The sequence below is a fragment of the Oncorhynchus keta genome, chromosome 8, assembly GCF_023373465.1.
Source record: "Oncorhynchus keta strain PuntledgeMale-10-30-2019 chromosome 8, Oket_V2, whole genome shotgun sequence".
Classification (NCBI taxonomy): domain Eukaryota; kingdom Metazoa; phylum Chordata; class Actinopteri; order Salmoniformes; family Salmonidae; genus Oncorhynchus; species Oncorhynchus keta.
The window spans coordinates 30,401,697-30,423,005 of NC_068428.1; the positions used below are offsets into that span (position 1 = coordinate 30,401,697).

The window sequence follows — 21,309 nt, forward strand, 5'->3', positions numbered from 1 at the left end:
CTAGATGTGTCTGCCAGAGAGACTAGGTTTCTACTAGATGTGTCTGCCAGAGAGACTAGGTCTCAACTAGATGTGTCTGCTAGGGAGACTAGAAGTCTACTAGATGTGTCTGCCAGGGAGCCTAGATGTTTACTAGATTTGTCTGCCAGGGAGACTAGGTCTCTACTGGATGTGTCTGCCAGGGAGACTAGGTTTCTACCAGGTAGACTAGATGGGTTTGCCAGTGCATCTTGTTTCAAATCCACCATCTTGACTGTGATACGGAGAGCTCATTATCAGCCACACACACACTAGGGTCCGGCTAACACACACACACACACACACACACACACACACACACACACACACACACACACACACACACACACACACACACACACACACACACATTACATTTAAGTCACAGACGCTCTTATCCAGAGCACACAAACACACACACACACACACACACACACACACACACACACACACACACACACACACACACACACACACACACACACTTCATCTTGGCAGGCTTCCATGTCCACTGGTCCGCTACTGTATTACAAAGCAAAGCGATTAATGGCAAGGCTCAAGGTGCCGATAGGCCAGAACAACCCGACCGTTCATAAACCCCACAACCTACAATCCCTGGCCACCGCTTGCTCTCCATGATTCATATCAATCACGTTTAAAGGGTCTGGTCTTGGTGAGGGGCCATGTCTTAAAGACTGTGATGGCGTGTTCACGGCTCAAACCTGCCAACCGGAATAATCACTGTGAATTCCAGAAACACTGCTTGAATCTCGAGGACGGAAATAACTTTGGGATCACATCCATGTGTCCTTAATTTGAAATGTTTTCTCTTTCTCTCTCTTTTTTCTTCTGTCTTTCACTCTGTTTTTCTCTCTCATTCTATCTGTGTATGCATTACAGGCTATTACGGTGCTTCAATTTCCAGCTTGTCTCCTGCATCGAGAGAGGCAAGGAAAAGAGAGGAGAGAAGAGGACAGAAGAGGAAAAGGGAAGAGAGAAGAGTACAGAAAAGGAAAAGAGAGGAGAGAAGAGGACAGAAGAGAAGAGAGGAGAGGAAAGAAGAGGAAAAGAAAAGAGAGGAGAAAAGAGAAGTGAGTAGAGGAAAGAGGACAGAAGATGAAAAGAGAAGAGATGAGAAAAGAAGTGAGGAGAGGAGAGGACAGAAGAGGAAAATAGAGGAGAGGACAGGAGAAGAGAAGAGAGGAGAAAAGAGAATAGGAGTGAACAGAAGAGGAAAAGAGTAGAGGAGAGAAAAAGAGGAGGAGAAAAGAAGAGAGGAGAGAACAGAAGAGAAGAGAGGAGAGGAGAGAAGAGGGAAAGAAAAGAGGATAAAAGAGAAGTGAGTAGAGGAAAGAGGACAGAAGATGAAAAGAGAAGAGATGAGAAAAGAAGTGTGGAGAGGAGTGGACAGAAGAGGAAAAGAGAGGAGAGGACAGGAGAAGAGAAGAGAGGAGAAAAGAGGATAGAAGAGGACACGAGGAAAGAGAAGAGATGAGAAAAGAAGTGAGGAGAGGAGAGGACAGAAGAGGAAAAGAGAGGAGAGAAAAGGACAGAAGAGAAGAGAGGAGAGAAGAGGATAGAAGAGGACAAGAGGAAAGAGAAGAAAGGAGAGTAGAGGACAGAAGAGGAGAGAAGAGGAGAAATTAAAAAGACGACAAAGTAAGAGGAAGAGAAGAGAAAACAAATTGGTGAGAGTGACTATAATCCCATCACTCTGAGCTTCTGAATGGATGAGCTTAACAGCAGCATTGTAAACTGCAGGGCATGCCTCAGCCCAGTCTCTGAACGCAGTGACACAGACAGGAGAGGAATGAATCACACAACTAGCTTGACAGTGACCCCCTCACCTGTGCTTGAGGGATATAGACAGGTCACACAGCAGTGCTGAATATACTCACAGTCAGATTTAGTGAGGGTTTGATCATGCCAGGGAGACAGAATGCTCACACACTTTTGGCTGGTATTCTGACCAGGTACTGCAGTTTCTGCCAGGACGGACATGATATTTAATTATTTCAGGACAAAAGGATTGTGTAATAGAGAGTCTTTGCTACACTGTCAATATGTGTGGGACAGGTAGGGGGCCACCTACACATTAAGTCTGTTTTGGAGGGGCTGTTGGGAAGCAAAGACTGAATTTGGATCAGCAAACAGCTGCTGACTTTGTCACAACAGTAGAATCCCAGAGTGTGTCTGTGGGAGATTGGTGACACAGCCATTCTTCATACCACAGCCAGCTTGGGACACTAAGCAGTTTTCACTAACAAACTCAGCAAACCTGCTATCCTATGCTGTTCGCCCGCAAAGGAGGAATTGCTCATCCTGCCATTCTGTCAGACCTAAAAAGCTGTGTAAGCCTACATCATCATTACAGAACCCAATGATGAGTTAACTTAATCTTGGTCTACAGGAAATTGATCTAATGTTGCTCCATTGTCATTATGTTACTTTCCTGCAAACTAAGAAACACTATGAAACATATGGGCTAATTATATTTCCTATCAACTAGTGAACCTCAGGTGGTATAATAACACTGTAATTAACACTAACATAATGATGACATATCTTTTTAATCAGATTCTTGTGCATGTCTCCTCGCTGATGACATGATGTGATGCACTAGGGCAGGGATCATTAACTAGATTCAGCCGCGGGCAAATTTGTTCTTGAGCGCATGGTCGGGAGTCCAGAACATAATTACACCTCATTTGTAGATTGCAAATAGACCGCAAGAAGCCCGAACAGATATAATTTTACTAAAACATAATCATTTGAAACCTCCCTTAGAATGGTATATGATCACATGTCTCTATTATGTGTGAGAATACTTGGGAACAGATTTCCTAAATTAAAATCACTTGGTGCTGATTCCCTGATGTTTTAACAGTCTTTTATGTCCAACAATGACAATTCAACCCCATATAATATTTATTATTATTTTTTGCTCTGAAAACCTGTGGTTGGGGGGCCTCCCGAGTGGAGCAACAGTCTAAGGCACTGCATTTCAGTGCTTGAGGCGTCACTACAGACCCTGATTTGATCCCGCGACGGTGAGACCCATGAGGCGGCGCACAATTGGCCCAGAGTCATCTGGATTAGGGGAGGGTTTGGCCGACCAGGATGGCCTTGCCCCATCGCGCTCTAGCGACCCCTTGTGACGGGCCGGGTGCATGCACACTGCCACGGTTGCCAGTTGTACGGTGTTTCCTCCAACACATTGGTGCGGCTGGCTTCTGGGTGAAGTGGGAAGTGTGTCAAGAAGCAGTGTGTCTTGGCAGGGTTGTGTTTCGGAGGACGCATGGCTCTCAACCTTTGCCTCTCCCGAGTCCGTACAGGAGTTGCAGCAATGGGACAAGACTGTAACTACTAATTTGATATCATAAAATTGGGGAGAAAAAAAGGGGGAAAAAGAAAACTTGTGGGGGGCAAATAAAACCACCTGTGGGCCAAATTCGGCCAGCTTGCCACCAGTTGGGGAACCCTGCACTAGGTACATCATATGTCACAGTTTCTATATTTATTCATTTGGAGAATGCTATACAGTATGAGAGTGATAATGACAGTAGAATGGTAATTACAACAATTCTTCCGATGCTAGTCTCACAGTCACGTGAGACATCTCTAGCATACAAACTATCCACTGGTTTGCAAGCATGTGGGCGTGTAGTAGTGGGAGCTGGTGCCGTCCCTGGCCCATTTCCAGGCCTACACTATTGTAATTAGCAATTAGTATAGTCACATGCACACGCATGTACGCACACACACAGACAGACACATACATACACACGCACTCACACACACACACCAGGGAAAGGAGCTGCTCAGAGCTGCAGAAGCAGCCTCTCACAGCTCTAATGAGCCGCAGTAAAACTGAATAATTCAAAACTGCAGAAGTCGGGCAGCAGCTCATCTCAGGGTGCAGCACACAGGCAGGCACACAGTGTGTCTGACAGCTAACAGCACAGTCAGTGTCAGAGTGCTTCTCAATCACAGGTCCTATAGCCTAGCTTAGCTAAAAGATATCTGCTAACTATAGCCTGAGCATCACTTAACCAGTAGTCATTCAGATACATATAGCATTTACTTACACGGTCTTGTCATTCTGACAAAGATTGCAGATGGGATCTTGAATTTACTGGCAGATGTTATGATGCTTTGTGTCTTATGCTCTCTGGGTTAGCATGATAGCCAAGCTAGCTCCGGTATCTCACTGTCAATAATGGGTTTGCTGTGGGTTAGCTAGCATAGCCAAGCTAGCTCCTGAAAAAGGCTACACGATTTGACCCTAATGATGATTTGAAAAACGTCGCTTGAAAGGCATGAGCTCTGCTTTGTTATGTTGTGCAGACTGTACACACTTTGTCAGTCTCTCATTCACAATTTAAGAAGTACTTGATAATGCCTCAAATTTCCTGGCGGCATCATCTTTGTGTGGCCATAATGCACCATCTTCCTGGGTGCTGCCTGCTTGGGGACGCAAGTGAGCATCCTTATCCAATTCCGAGGTGCATAATGGAGATATTGAAAGAACTGTCCACATTTATTTTACGTCAACCAACAAGATGAGTTGTAAAGATTAGCATTGTGCTAAATATTAGGAAAGTTTAGAAATAAATATGGTAGGCCTAGCCTATAGAAAGCTGATGGGATCCTCCTCTTTTTTAAGAGGCATACACTCTGTTTTCTCACACAATTGCATAGCCTATAGAAATGTTGAGCAACATGAGCTTATGTTTGATTAGATTTTCGATTACATTTGCGTTGATGTCAAGGTTATTAGAGGGACAATAGAGTGCTGAGTACCAGGCAGCAAGTTTGCTAGGCTACTAATGACTATCAGCAGCATCAGAGCTTAATTACTGTGACTAAATGGCCACGTGGAATTTGACTGCCTGGAAGATTCCCAGAATCAGGAGGGAAAACAGGAATCCTCAACAAGGATTTCTGGAAAATTTGGGAATTTTCTGAAAGTTATCAGAATTGTGCAACCTTAGACATACAGTATATAGACTGAACCAATGGTCTACTCACCACTGTAGGTGATGATCCTGATCGTGGAGTCCCCCTCTCCGAAGCGTGTGATTGGGGTGAGGCGCACCTCATAGGCCTCTGGCTTGATAAGCTCTGTCAGGTTGTGTGTAATCAGCTCTCCCTTGGTGATGGTTCCTTCCACAGTGATCTCCTGCTCCCACCACCGCTGTTGTCCCATCTGGACAGGAGGACACATTACAACAGAGTTAGAATTCGTGAAACTAACACACGCATGAATTCAGGGGCATGCAGGCACGGACACACACGGACACACACGGACACACACGGACACACACGGACACACACGGACACACACGGACACACACATGGGAAGAAAATAACACTATAATGAGACTCCCACATTTTGGTGTTTCAAACTAGTGTTGCCTTTGTGAATGGAGATGAAGAGTAAGTCCTGATTGAATAATTGAATAGGAATGAGACTCATGTCATGAATGTAGTTTAGAAACCTTTACAAGACACGACAGGGGGCATGACCAGTAGTGATGCTAACCAATCTATAGTAGATTCTCAACACTTGCCTTTCCCTTCTCATCCTGATCAACATCCTCTCACCAAACATGGTCATCTTTGAAGTTTCCCTCTAATCACAGTCCACAACGTTTCTCTATCCTTCGCATCACACAGACCGGGCACGTGCCTTAAAAGAGACTCCAACTGTAAAGAGAATTTTACATCACATCTTTTTGTGTTGCTCTCCCGTGAACCTGCCTTCAGGTGATGATCTAATCTGAATCACCATCATACGGCTCCTGCTAGTCAGACAATGGCAACGTGACTTTGAACCAGTATGGAATACAAAGAAGCAAAGAGATGGGATCCTGCATTCAATAGGAAGGTATTGAACATTAGAGAGAACAAGAGTGTGAGAGAGGGAGAGAGAGAGATATACATATATACAGTGGGGAGAACAAGCATTTGATAAACTGCCGATTTTGCAGGTTTTCCTACTTACAAAGCATGTCGAGGTCTGTAATTTTTATAATAGGTACACTTCAACTGTGAGAGACAGAATCTAAAACAAAAATCCAGAAAATCACATTGTATGACTTTTAAGTAATTCATTTGCATTTTATTGCATGACATAAGTAAGCCTAAACTCTTTAACATCATCCCCAATATTTGGAACCAAGGACTGATCACCCGGATCCACAAAAGTGTAGACAAATCTGACCTCAATAACTACCGTGGGATATGCGTCAACAGCAACCTTGGGAAAATCCTCTGCATTATCATTAACAGCAGACTCGTACATTTCCTCAGTGAAAACAAAGTACTGAGCAAATATCAAATTGTTTTTTTTACCAAATTATCGTACGACAGACCATGTATTCACCCTGCACACCCTAATTGACAAACAAACAAACCAAAACAAAGGCAAACACTTATCATGCTTTGTTGATATAAAAAAAGCTTTTGACTCAATTTGGCATGTGGGTCTGCTATACAATTTGATAGAAACCTTCAGAAAACAAACAACATTATAAACAACAAACAACAAGTGTGCAGTTAAAATTGGCAAAAAACAAACACATTTCTTTCCACAGGGCTGTGGGGTGAAACAGGGATGCAGCTTAAGCCCCACCCTCTGCAACATATATATCAACTAATTGGCATGGGCACTAGAACAGTCTGCAGCATCCGGCTTCACCCTACTAGAATCTGAAGTCAGATGTCTACTGTTTGCTGATGATCTGGTGCTTCTGTCCCCATTCAAGGAGGGCCTACAGCAGGACTTAGATATTCTGCACAGATTATGTCAGACCTGGGCCCTGAGAGTAAATCTCAGTAAAACAAAAATAATGGTGTTCCAAAGAAGGTCCTGTTGCCAGGACAACAAATACAAATTCCATCTAAATACCGCTGCCCTAGAGCACACAAAAAATGACATATACCTCGGCTTAAACATCCACAGGTAACTTCCACAAAGCAGTGAACAATCTGAGAGACAAGGGAAGATGGGCCTTCTATGCCATCAAAAGGAACATAACGTTTGACATACCAATTATGATCTGGCTTAAAATACTTGAATCAGTTTTAGAACCCATTGCCCTTTATGGTTGTGAGGTCTGGGGTCCGCTCACCAACCAAGAAATCACAAAATGCGACAAACACCAAATTGAGACTGCATGCAGAATTCTGCGAAAATATCCTCTGTGTACAACGTAAAACACCAAATAATGCATGCAGAGCAGAATTAGTCTGATACCCACGACTTACCAAAATCCAGAAAAGAGCCGTTAAATTCTACAACCACCCAAAAGGAAGCAATTCCCAAACCTTCCATAACAAAGCTATCACCTACAGAGAGGTGAACCTAAGCAAGCTGGTCCTGGGGCTCTGTTCACAAACACACATATACCCCACAGAGCCCCAGGACAGCAACAGCAACACAATTAGATCCAACCCTTTCATGAGAAAACAAAAAGATAATTACTTGACACATTGGAAAGAATTTACCAAAAAACAAAGAAAACTGGAATGCGTTTTGGCCGAAAAACAGAGAGTACACAGTGGCAGAATACCTGACCACTGTGACTGACCTGAAAGAGCGAGAGGGGAAAGAGAGAAGGGAAGAGAGAGAGTGATATAAAGACTGAGCAAGGAGAGAGAGAGAGAGAGAGAGAGAGAGAGAGAGAGAGAGAGAGATGGAGAGACGGCGAGTGAGAGCGAAGGGGGGTGGAAGAGAGAGACAGTTATATATATATATATATATAGATATATAGAGAGAGAGAGAGAGAGAGAGAGATACAGAAAGTGAGAAGAGAGAGTTTTGAGTTTTTATGAAACCTTCATTTTATATTAACCAGTTGAAGCTAGGGGGGCGCTATTTCATTATTGGATAAAAAAAACGTGCCCGTTTTAAGTGCAATATTTTGTCACAAAAAGATGCTCGACTATGCATACAATTGCCAGCTTTGGAAAGAAAACATTCTGACGTTTTCAAAACTGCAAAGATATTATCTGTGGGTTCCCCAGAACTGATCTTACAGGCGAAACCAAGATGCAACTTCAAACAGGAAATGAGCAGGATTTGAGGCTCTGTTTTCCATTGTCTCCTTATATGGCTGTGAAAGCGCCACGAATTAGCCTGCCCTTTTTGTCTGCAGCATTGTGATGTATTTGTAGGCATATCATTGGAAGATTGGCCATAAGAGACTACATTTACCAGGGGTCCGCCCGGTGTCCTTTGTTGAAATTGTTGCGTAATCTCCAAGCTGCTCGCATTCATCCATGTGATTGAGACAGAGAGGAGACTTCCAGGAATGATATATCATGAAGAGATATGTGAAAAACACCTTGAGGATTGATTTTAAACAACGTTTACCATGTTTCAGTCGATATTATGGAGTTAATGTGTAAGAAAGTTTGGCGTTTGGATGAATGAATTTTCATTTTTTTTTGGTAGTCAAACATGACGCAGAAAACGGATCGATTTCTCCTGCACAACTAATCTTTCAGGAAAACTGAACATTTGCTATCTAACTGAGAGTCTCCTCATTGAAAACATCTGAAGTTCTTCAAAGGTAAATTATTTATTGAATGTTTTTGCTGGTTTTTGTGAAAATGTTGCTTGCTAATGCTAACGCTAAATGCTAATGCTAAATGCTAATGCTAAATGCTAGTTTGCTATTGTTGAGAAGCATATTTTGAAAATCCGAGATGACAGTGTTGTTAACAAAAGGCTAAGCCTGAGAGCAAATATATTAATTTAATTTCATTTGCGATTTTCATGAATAGTTAACGTTGCGTTATGGTAATGAGTTTGAGGCTGTATTCACGATCCCAGATCCGGGATGGCTCGACGCAAGAAGTTAACACAAATAATGGCACTCTGTGCCTTTTCAGAAATGAAACAATAAATGTGTCATTCTTAAATTAACATAAATAACTAATAAAGAAAAATAAAACATTTACATTAAACTTATTTCATTTGACAAAAATGGTCTCCCCTCCAGAAAACATACCGCTCCTTCGTAAGCCCACTTTTCCTCAAACAATGGGAGATCTTTTAGGGCCAAGAAGAACTCAATATCCACGCTTATTCTCGCTTTTACAAAATCGACAACATCCAGTGAAGTTGGAGCACACCATATTAAAATTACAAAATTGTAATATTAAACATTCATGAATGTTTAATCATTCATAAATTTACATCATTTAAGAGCTTAAAAAACTTTGGATGGCACTCATAGGATTTCATGTTACACAATACATGTATGTTTTGTTCGATAAAGTTCATATTTATATCCAAAAATCTCAGTTTACATTGGCACGTTATGTTCAGTAATGTTGTGCCTCGAAAACATCCGGAGAATTTGCAGAGAGCCACATCAATTAACAGAAATACTCATCATGAACTTTGATAAACAGATACAAGTGTTATGCACAGAATTAAAGATAGACTTCTCCTTAATGTCAGATTTCAAAATCACTTTATTGAAAAAGCACACCATGCAATAATCTGAGTACAACTCTCAGACACAAAAACAAGCCATACAGATACCCGCCAAGTTGTGGAGTCAGTAAAAGTCAGAAATAGCGTTGTAAATATTCACTTACCTTTGATGATCTTCATCACAATGCACTCCCAGGAATCCCAGTTCCACAATAAATGTTTGTTTTGTTCGATAAAGTCCATCATTTATGTCCAAATACCTCCTTTTTGTTAGCGCGTTTAGTTCACAAATCAAAACTCACGAGGTGCGGGCAGGACCAGGCAGTCTGATCACGGGGGCACGCGTGATCAGCTCACGGCACTCTGCCAGACACCTGGTTGAAACAGCTCTCATTCTCTCTCCCTTCACTATAGAAGCCTGAAATAAGGTTCTAAAGACTGTTGACATCTAGTGGAAGCCTTAGGAAGTGCAATATTACCCCATTTACACTGTATATTAGAAAGGCAATGAGTTGAAAAACTACAAACCTCAGTTTTCCCACTTCCTGGTGTGATTTCTTCTCAGTAGTTTGCCTGCCATATGAGTTATGTTATACTCACAGACATCATTCATGCAGCTTTTTTTCTCTTGAGGGCCTGAGTATGGCCTCGAACTCCTGTGGTCTCAGAGTGTTTTCTATCCAAATCTACTAATTATATGCACTTTCTTGCTTTTGGGCCTGAGTAGCAGGCAGTTTACTCTGGGCACCTTTTATTTCCAAGCTACTCAATACTGCCCCCCAGTCCCAAAGAAGATAACTACATCATCAGCATAGGCTGAGAGATGAATAGGAGGAATATCCTCGGAAAGGTACACCCCTTCTAATGCTATTTAGTTGTGGCTCTATAGCGATGGCATATAACATTCCCGACAATAAACACCCCTGCCTAATACCTCCACACACTTTAAAAGGAGCACTCAAGCCACAGGTAACTTTCGATACACTTTCAATGTCACCATATATCCCCCAGAGCTGAAACTAAATGCCTCATAAGTATTGATGTTCAACTCAGTCAAATACCTTTTCCTGATCAATTGAAATTAGACCAGCATCCAACCCAATAGCCCTAGAGGTGTCCAGAAAATCCAGAATCGGGGAAAAGTTATCCCCTATCTGCCTGCCGGGAACACAGTAGGACGGGTTTGTGTGTATAATTTGCCCCATCACCTCCCTCAGCCTTTTGTACAAAGCCTTGGACAGGATCTTATAATCAGTGCACAATAAGGCCACCAGCCTCAAGTTTTTCACCCCACTAGGGTCACCCTTTTTTTGGCAGTAGGGTGAGGACAGCCCTCCTGCAGCTTATCGGTAGCAACCCTCCGGTCAAAATATCATTAACTACTGCTAGCCAATCCTTCACCAACATAGCCCAAAAATACTTTAAAAAGTAAATGGGAAGCCCATCATTGCCCAGTGCCCTACTATTTTCCATGCCTTTTACTGCAGTGTATAGGTCCTGCAAAGACAATGGTTGTTCTAGCCCAACCTGAGCTTCTGTAGCCACTTGTGGGAGCCTAGTGGTTAGAGCGTTGGACTAGTAACCGGCGTTGGACTAGTAAATAGTAGACTAGTAAATAAAGATTAAATAAAAAAAACTGTTGTGTCACTGTTTTATCCTCTTTGCACTCACACTTGTGTAGCTCAGCATCCATTCTTTTTCTCTAAACCAAAGAAAATTTGGATGTTGCATCCATTTCAGAGATTCCCTGAAACGTACTTCTCAATGTGCCCCATGTGCTCGGGTACCCAGCAGGTCTGCCAATGCAGCTTTTTTTCTCTTGAGGGCCTGAGTATGGCCTCGAACTCCTGTGGTCTCAACAAATGTCAGGAGTTCCACTATCTCAGACTCGTTCATTGATCATTGATCTGGTGATGTCTCTGGTGACATTCATTGTGCACTGATTAAAGAATTGCTGAATCTGGATTTTCCCTATATCCCACCAATGTTGAAGGGATACAAAACTGTCCTCTTGAGACCTCCACCTCTCCCAGAACAAACTACAACATTTCTTGAAGTCACTCAATAACATTATATTAAAATGCCAGTATGCGCTTTTGGGTTTTACAGCATTACAGTTTTTCTCAATTGCTAAAACACAATTTCTGAAACCTTGCTCCATTTCCTGAAAACATTAAACACAAAACCTCATCTTCAAGCACTTTAACCTCTGACTCCTCTTGCAAAATGAAACATTCGCCTCAAAACAGTTTTACCTGTGTTCAAAATCAAAACACTGCTCTCAAATCATAAACAAAGTGATCAGAATAATATACACTCTCAAGCAGTCAGTAAACAATACAACGAAAAATAGAAAACACATTGTTCAAAACATACAACATACAACATACAATTCTCAGGGAGAAATACATTTTTAATCTAAAAAAATATTCATTTTTTCCCGTCATGTTCTATCATAGTAGCTCAAAATTGATCAGAAATTACTACTCTGCTTTGCTCTTTGCAATTTGTTTTTTTTTGTTCTTCCTCCTCCTTGTACCCCTATTTTTACAGTACTGTACCCTGCATCTCACAAACTTGTTCTTTGTCTCTGTGATACTGTAATTCTTGTTCTTTATTGATATGAACCTGCAACCAGTCCAAATCTATTGAGCAGTCAGTACTGTTAATAAATGGAAAGCACAATGTTCAGGGCCATACAATTTGTCCATTGTACAGTATACAGCCTACAATGCACTGTACTACAGTATCCATTCTCAGACTTTCTCCTTCCCACCTTCAACAACCTGTTTGCTCTCTGAACTGACTTATATTGGTTGTGTCGCATCATTTGAAACAGGTTCAATCAATTTTGAGTGGTTGTGTTCAATCAATGACATATGTTCTCTATTTATATTTGATTGATGACACTTGTGTTTACCAGTATGGACGACATGTACATTAGAGTGCAGAATGTGTTTTGAGAATGAGAATGTGTTTAGAGTTTTGCTGAAAAGTCTAAGTGAGATCTGCAAATTGTGTTTCATCATGTGAAATGGTTTAAGGTATTGACAACAGACTGCATAATTAGCTAAATGAGTCCAGGCAACTGAGAACTTTGTTCAGCCAATGGGTTTTAGTGTTTTAGCAATTGAGAAAAACTGTAATATACACAACCTCTGTTATTAAACAATAATCAGAAAATCCCACTGGGGTTATCACACTTGATTTACAGACCTGAGATTGATGCTCAAAACAATAAAATCTATCTAAGCTGGCCAGAGAGATGGTGTTCTCTCTCACTTGGGCCCATGTGTACTGTCTCGTGCCTCCATGTTGACTCCTCCAAATATCACACTGTTCATGTTTCACAATAAGGCTTTATGAGGTTCTTTGTGATTTCTGTCTAAATCACTGACTGTGCAGTTAAAGTCCCCAGCAATAAATAAATAATCCTCAGTATTACATTTCTCAATGGTATTTGATAATGTCTCTAAAAAACAAACCCTCTCAACTGCCACTACTGGCATATACATCTATCAGACATATTGTGATGTTTTCATATCTGGCTCTAACTTTTAATAACCTCCCCTCAACCTTATATGATAAAGGCAAAAACCCTCTTGAGAACAGGATGTCCACACCCCAACGTTTTGAGTTTTTGTGACAACACACCACTGCCCCCCCCACTCCTGTTGACACATAACTTCATTTTCCATATTACTATGCGTTTCTTGTAGAAAACTTACGTCACTTCCCTTTCCCTTTATTAACTCATACACTATGGCTCTTTTTTTTACGTCTCTCGACCCTTTTACGTTTAAAACATCTTAAAACTGCTCATGGCCGAAAGAAAATGCAGAGTAAGAGACAGAAAACACATTTCTTTACAGAGTTAAGGCTGCGACTGAACTCTTTAATTTCCTTTAGAATTTAAATCACTTGTCACTCTCGTGACCACTTTCTTGAGTCTAGAGATTTCATGGCTTGTCAAACCTCCCACCGTTATTTTTGACATCAGAAATGTTGCGGATTCAATAAACAATTAACATTCAGGAAAAAAATATGTTACATTATAATCCTGCATATATTTCTTCCCTTTTGTCAAATTAAAAAAATTACGTACCTTCTCAATCCCATACCTCCCTTCCACCACATTTCTCTCGCTATTTTGTTGTGGCCCATCAGATGCCTCACTATCGCTATCGTCCCCCGAAGAAAATTCCACCTCTACAACCTGTTTATCCTAAACTGATTTATAAATCTCTACCTTCCTCTTGGAAGTAGAGGAACTTTGCCACCCCTTAAATTCTTCCTCTTACTCCTCGGTACTTTAAAAACCGCTACTTAATTTTCCATAGTTGCACTCTCCTCTTGAACTCCCATTTCATATTCCAGCACCCCCCCCCCAGCAACCTCAATTGCAGTCTCACCACTGTTTCCCCCTATTCTTTTTTCCTGACCTACCACAATTGCCCCCATAGCCACACTGCTTCCCTTTCCTACTTTTCCCACCACATCTACCCACCTTCTCCCTTCCCCTGAACCCGGCTTAGCGTGTTCATCCCTTCTCAGTGGTGCTTTAGCTATACCAGCGCTACAGCTGCTACCGGGCTCTGCGCTCGTTCTCTGGGCAATAACATAACAAATGCTACTCTCTTCCACAACCAAAGCATTTGGTTCAGTAGAAACGTAGAGCACATAATCAAATCCATAAATCTTAAAACTGAACGCTAACTTCAGTTCGTCAGTATCCTTCATTAAAATCATATGAGACACGACATGTTCCAGCAAAGGAGATTTGCATCCAAAAATAACCTTCTTTGTTGTAGATATCTAACAATAAAGTATTACTTTATTCGTTGGATTCATAAGAGGAAATACCAACGTCTGTGCCTCCCGCAACACAACACCACTCTCAACTATCATATTCACCTTTTCAATGGAATCTAAGAATATCAGTAGAGCGCTATTCATCCTTGAGGCTGATTTTATGCTATAATACCCAATGATAGTAGCCACTGCTAAACTACATTCTTCCGTGGGACACCCTGCTGCAACAGGAATCTTTACCCAATGCCGCTGACTAAGTTTTTCAAACTCCAAACCTCCAGAAGTGGCCATTGCAACCAGCCCCTCCCGCTGGTTGCTCCCTCGAGAAAACCAACCTCAACTGTCCCACCACCCCTATACGTGCTTAGTAATATTGAGACAGTATAACCTTACAACAACTAAATCCCTCAATATACACTACTGTTCAAACTTTTGGGGTTTGAAATGCCCTTGTTTTTGAAAGAAAAGCTGCTTTTTTGTCCATTAAAATAACATCAAATTGCTCAGAAATACAGTGTGGACATTGTTAATGTTGTAAATTACTATTGTAGCTGGAAACGGGCTGATTTTCTATAGAATATCTACATAGGCCCATTATCAGCAACCATCACTCCTGTGTTCCAATGGCACGTTGTGTTACAGTAGCTAATTCAAGTTTATCATTTTAAAAGGCTAATTGATCACACTGTATTTCTGATTAATGTGATGTTATTTTAATGGACCAAAAATGTGCTTTTCTTTAAAAAACAAGGACATTTCTAAGTGATCCCAAACCTTTGAACAGTAGTGTATATGCACTTATAGACACCGAAACCCAATAGAGTGAAAATAATTCCAGTCGCTCCCACAATCACTCCTGCTTCCCAACTTACTCCCAGCATGCACACCAACGAGAGAGAGATCGAGAGAGAGAGAGAGGGAGAGAGAGAGAGAGAGAGAGAGAGAGAGAGAGAGAGTGTAGAATGAAAGAGAGAGAGTAGAAGGAAAGAGAGAGAGAGTAGAAGGAAAGAGAGAGAGTAGAAGGAAAGAGAGAGAGGGGGGAGAAGAGAGAGGGGCCAGAAAGAGAAAGACAGAGAGGAAAGAGGGTTGTATTTTCTCCTAGAGGATCAGTTGTAGGATAGCAGAGACGTGGAAAAGAGGATTGTAACAGCTTCTGCATCACAATTAGTCACCATATGTCTGTGTGAATGTTTGAAGCCAGGCTAGAGAGGGAGAGGGAGGAGAGAGGGAAAGAGAGAAGTGATAGATGAGTTTGTAATGATGCAATGTGTGTGTGTGTGTATACGTGCGTGTGTGTTTGTTAGGCCAGAGACAATTAAGTAATTAACTAGAGTGTGTCTGCTCTGTAATTACCGACTGAGAGTTGTCATTAAGTTAGGTTCACAGGTAAATCTGCTTTTGTCTGTTATTGATAATTGTACACAGGCTGTAACTGCTTGCGCCAACCCTTTTAATTTACACTCTACCGCAGAGTACAAAAGGCACCTCTGCTAATTGGCATGAATTGGAAGGGTTCGGGATGAGAGTTGAGGAAGTGTGTGTGTGTGTATATGAGTGCCCAGGAGCGTTCGTGTGTGAGTGTGCATATATGTGTGTGTGTGCGTGCGTGCATGTGTGTGTGTGCGTGTGTGAGGAAGTAGTAACTGCTGTTAACGGCAGATGGAGGCCTTAAATGCCAATCTTGGCTTCAGAACCACTCTGCCTCAAACTGACTGAGCAAATGGAAGCTGATGAATCCATCTTTCCACCATCAGGGAACAGAATTGTATTTTAAATAATTAAATCGAACTACAATTGCTCATTACAGAACCCGTTCACTATTTGAACGTGATTTCCAACAATGGGTCTCTGTTCGACTTCCTTAAGTTTGGTGTTTCTGTTTTATTTCCCCATTATTGTTTGTTTGACTCGTTGCCACTTGACGCAATTATTATTTTCTGCTTATGCCATTACCTTTCACTCAAAGTGTTTGTTAAGAGGGAGTCAGACAGAGGCAGAGTGCCTTATCACATGTAAGTTCACTTGACTGCAGCAACAATTCGTGGGATTTGCACGGGAACTTTAAGAATCAGAGGAGTTGCTCAAAGAGACCAGCGGGAGCAGAGTGAAACGTAGGACTAATCAAAGTGGCTTCGCAATATTACGAGAGAGAGGGAGAAAGAGAGAGGGAGAGAGATAAAGAGAGAGATAAGTAGAAAGAGAGGGGGCAGTGAGAGAGAGGAAGGGGGACAGAGAGAGAGAGATTGGCTGCATGTAATTAGTCTGCTGCTATTGATCTGTGTTGCTCCTCACCCTGCGTACTGATCCAACACTGACAGATCAATTGACTCTGGAGGAGGAGAAAGAGAGGGAGAAAGAGAGAGACAGAGCAGAGTAAGAAGGAAAAGACTGTCATTGCCTCATTGCAATGAATGAGAGAAGGAAGGAAAGAGAAAGAGAGAGAGAGTAAAAAGGAAAAGGCTTCCTTGCCTTGAAGTAGTGAGTGTACAGAAGCAGGGCCAGAAGGGAACAGGCAGGCAGGCAGGCAGGCAGGCAGACAGACAGACAGACAGACAGACAGACAGACAGACAGACAGACAGACAGACAGCAGCCAAGGTGATCTGTGATCCTGCGTTGTACTTCTCCTCACTCCTACGTTCCTTCCTTTCAACTACGGTTTCACACTGTCTCTCCTCAGCCCGACCGGCCGAGCTTGCCCGTCCGCCTGTCTGTCCAGGCCCCAGCCGATAACAGAGAGCCATTCATTACAGAGGCATAAAGCCCACCAGCCCTCAGTATTAATTCAAAGGCAGCAGTGAGGGGGACTGATAATGATTATGTGGGAATGGAAGAGGAACAGAACAGAACAGGTGTAGTATTCGCTGGTCTGCTCTGGCTATAAATAGCAGGTAGAGGAGAGGAGGACTGGTGTGTAGGAAGAGTGTGTCACGCCCTGACCTTAGAGCTTTTTATGTCTCTATTTTGGTTTGGTCAAGGTGTGATTTGGGTGGGCATTCTATGTTCCTTTTGCTATGTTTTTGTATTTCTTTGTTTTGGCCTGGTATCGTTCTCAATCAGGGATAGCTGTCTATCGTTGTCTCTGATTGGGAACCATACTTAGGTAGCTTTTTCCCACAGGGTTTTTGTGGGTAGTTACTTTCTGTTTAGTGTTTTCACCTTACAGGACTGTTTCGGGTATTCTCTTGTTTATTTTTGTTATAGTGTTCAGTTTTAATAAATCAAGCATGAACCCTTACCAAGCTGCACTTTGGTCCGATGATTCCTCTTCTTCCAACGACAAATACCGTTACAGAGTGGTCCACGTGCCAACGCTTTCATTACTGCACCACTGTCTCAGCGCGCCCCACTCAGTGTCCTACCAGGGTTATCTAAGCATTTATTTATTTATGAAGGGGCCTCTTCTCCTACATCCCTTCCTCTCACTCTCCCTCTCCTGCTCTTCTATGCTCCCTCTCTTCTCCTTACTCGTTCATGTTCCATCGATTTCACAATCGCCAAGAGGGATGAAATCAGAACGCTCATCGCAAAGGAAGAAAATTGGAAAAGTAAAAAAGGGTCAAGATCATTTCTTGGCTGACGAAACATGAAGGAGAGCATCACCCAGATGAAACATGAAGGAGAGCATCACCCAGATGAAACATGAAGGAGAGCGTCACCCAGATGAAAGGAGAGGCTCACCCAGATTAAATATGAAAGAGAGGCTCAACCAGATGAAACATGGAGAGGCTCACCCAGAAGAAACATGGAGAGGCTCACCCAGATGAAACATGGAGAGGCTCACCCAGATGAAACATGGAGAGGCTCACCCATATGAAACATGGAAAGGCTCACCCATATGAAACATGAAGAGGCTCACCCAGATGAAACATGGAGAGGCTCACCCAGATGAAACATGGAAAGGCTCACCCATATGAAACCTGGAGAGGCTCATCCAGATGAAACATGGAGAGGTTCACCCAGATGAACATGGAGAGGTTCACCCAGATGAAACATGGAGAGGTTCACCCAGATGAAACATGGAGAGGTTCACCCATATGAAACATGGAAAGGCTCACCCATATGAAACATGGAGAGGCTCACCCAGATGAAACATGGAAAGGCTCACCCATATGAAACCTGGAGAGGCTCATCCAGATGAAACATGGAGAGGTTCACCCAGATGAAACTTGGAGAGGCTCACCCAGATGAAACATTGAGAGGTTCACCCAGATGAAACATGGAGAGGCTCACCCAGATGAAACATGGAGAGTCTCACCCAGATGAAACATGGAAAGGCTCACCCATAAGAAACCTGGAGAGGCTCATCCAGATGAAACATGGAGAGGTTCACCCAGATGAACATGGAGAGGTTCACCCATATGAAACATGGAAAGGCTCACCCATAAGAAACCTGCGGAGGCTCATCCAGATGAAACATGGAGAGGTTCACCCAGATGAACATGGAGAGGTTCACCCAGATGAACATGGAGAGGTTCACCCAGATGAAACATGGAGAGGTTCACCCAGATGAAACTTGGAGAGGCTCACCCAGATGAAACATGGAGAGTCTCACCCAGATGAAACATGGAAAGGCTCGCCCATAAGAAACCTGGAGAGGCTCATCCAGATGAAACATGGAGAGGTTCACCCAGATGAACATGGAGAGGTTCACCCAGATGAACATGGAGAGGTTCACCCAGATGAAACTTGGAGAGGCTCACCCAGATGAAACATGGAGAGGCTCACCCAGATGAAACATGGAGAGGCTCACCCAGATGAAACATGGAGAGTCTCACCCAGATGAAACATGGAAAGGCTCACCCATATGAAACCTGGAGAGGCTCATCCAGATGAAACATGGAGAGGTTCACCCAGATGAACATGGAGAGGTTCACCCAGATGAACATGGAGAGGTTCACCCATATGAAACATGGAAAGGCTCACCCAGATGAACATGGAGAGGCTCATCCAGATGAAACATGGAGAGGTTCACCCAGATGAACATGGAGAGGTTCACCCAGATGAACATGGAGAGGTTCACCCAGATGAACATGGAGAGGTTCACCCAGATGAACATGGAGAGTCTCACCCAGATGAAACATGGAGAGGTTCACCCAGATGAACATGGAGAGGCTCATCCAGATGAAACATGGAGAGGTTCACCCAGATGAACATGGAGAGGTTCACCCAGATGAAACTTGGAGAGGCTCACCCAGATGAAACATGGAGAGGCTCACCCAGATGAAACATGGAGAGGTTCACCCAGATGAACATGGAGAGGTTCACCCAGATGAACATGGAGAGGTTCACCCAGATGAAACATGGAGAGGTTCACCCAGATGAAACATGGAGAGTCTCACCCAGATGAAACATGAAGGAGAAGTAAATGTTACCGATAAACTCATTCTTAACCTCTTCTCAGTATATGCCTCCTGTATCTAAGAACACAGCAGGTAGGGAGGCCAAGGATACCCAGCCTAGTTGAGATGAGGGGGGGAGTGGAAAGAAAATATATTCTCGCTAACAACGATTTTCTGCTTGCAAGGTAGGAGATAAAAACCACAAAAGCAAAAGAGTGCAGACAGGAAGACCTATTTCCTTATTTCTTTCTCTCTCCAAACAACAGCAAAACAGATTAGAATGTTAATGTGATTGCTGAATTACTGTGGGCCCATTTTAGCAACGGCACAGAATTAATCTGTGAAATTGTGAAAAGGACCAGTTGAATGCCAGCGAAGGAAGAGTGAATGTATCTTCCTGGCAAGGGCTCAAACAACAGCCTGCCTGGCAAGCAGGAAGCCGGCGTATCGTTGGCTCCCACGATGGATGAACGAGTCATGCGAGTGCATCCTCATTTATTACCAAACAGGCCGATCAAGATCGTTGACAGAAAAAAAATTGCGGTACACAAACATGCTCGGTTTTAATGTGTTTTTCAAGTGTAAATTCCTGACGGGGTGTAGAAGGAAACAAATATGGAATTATACTAACAGATTAGAACGGCAGGTATAAGACTCACTCAGTTTGGGCAGAGATGTGAGGACGTCAGTTCGGAAGGCTTTACTGTCGCCTGTAATGCAGTGGTTCTGAATAAAAGCTTCTTCTGAACCGATAGAGGCCAACAGAAACTACAACATACAGACCTTAAAGCAATGTCTGAATACAGTATCTTCCTTGAAAGGTGGTGATTATTGTGATAAAGCCTGACACAATCAACAGTTTCTCAGCCCATCAACAGACTGTGTAGAGACCTAGCCCACATTGCTATATGTTGTGAAAGTCAATGCCTGCTGTGACCATAAGGAGGGAGCCACTTTGTCACAGTAGGGGATTATTATGGGTAAAATAAAAGAGGCCACATATAGTGGCATCAAGCCTCAGTTTAACCACGCTACCAACATGCTAATGTTGTGAAACGTTTGAGGCAAAGACACATAGAAGCTAGGCACAACAGTGTTCACATGGCTATGTAGCTGAACCTTTTACCTAACAACACAATAGACTACTACAACCAATACAACTACCAATACCATAAAGTACAATACAACACTACTATAATCCACTCTGGGACAATTCAGAAGGCATCACCGCAAGCACACTACAAACGCCCACTAGACTGGATGGATGCTTAATTGGGTGATACAACAGTTGCTGTAGAAAACGCTTCTTGACAGGGGAGTTGTCTTTCACCACGATGTAGGAAGTGTGAGACTGAGAGAAAGAGAAATCAGACAAGGAGAGAGAAAAAGAGAACCAGAGAGAGAGAGAGGGCGGCAGCGTAGCCTAGTGATTAGAGCGTTGGACTAGTAACCGGAAGGTTGCGAGTTCAAACCCCCGAGCTGACAAGGTACAAATCTGTCGTTCTGCCCCTGAACAGGCAGTTAACCCACTGTTCCCAGGCCGTCATTGAAAATAAGAATGTGTTCTTAACTGACTTGCCTGATTAAATAAAGGATGAGAGAATAAGGATGAGAAGGATGAGAGAATAAGAAATTGTGAGAGAGTGGGGAAAGAGAGAAAGATTGACATTCTTAAAGTAGCCTGGGAC

The 21,309-nt window shown here is 42.7% G+C and overlaps 1 protein-coding gene across 2 annotated transcripts in view; it reads right to left on the bottom strand.

The window, feature by feature from the left end:
* Positions 1–21,309, bottom strand: part of LOC118371785 (MAM domain-containing glycosylphosphatidylinositol anchor protein 2) — a 473,444-nt gene that overhangs the window by 137,182 nt on the left and 314,953 nt on the right. For both annotated transcript variants that reach the window (XR_008141009.1, XM_052523975.1), the window contains exon 12: positions 5,050–5,227. Coding sequence is in view for 1 of the 2 variants with exons in the window: in XM_052523975.1 (XP_052379935.1) it covers positions 5,050–5,227 (178 nt within the window). In the remaining variant the exon portion in view is untranslated. The remainder of the gene's footprint in view (positions 1–5,049; positions 5,228–21,309) is intronic.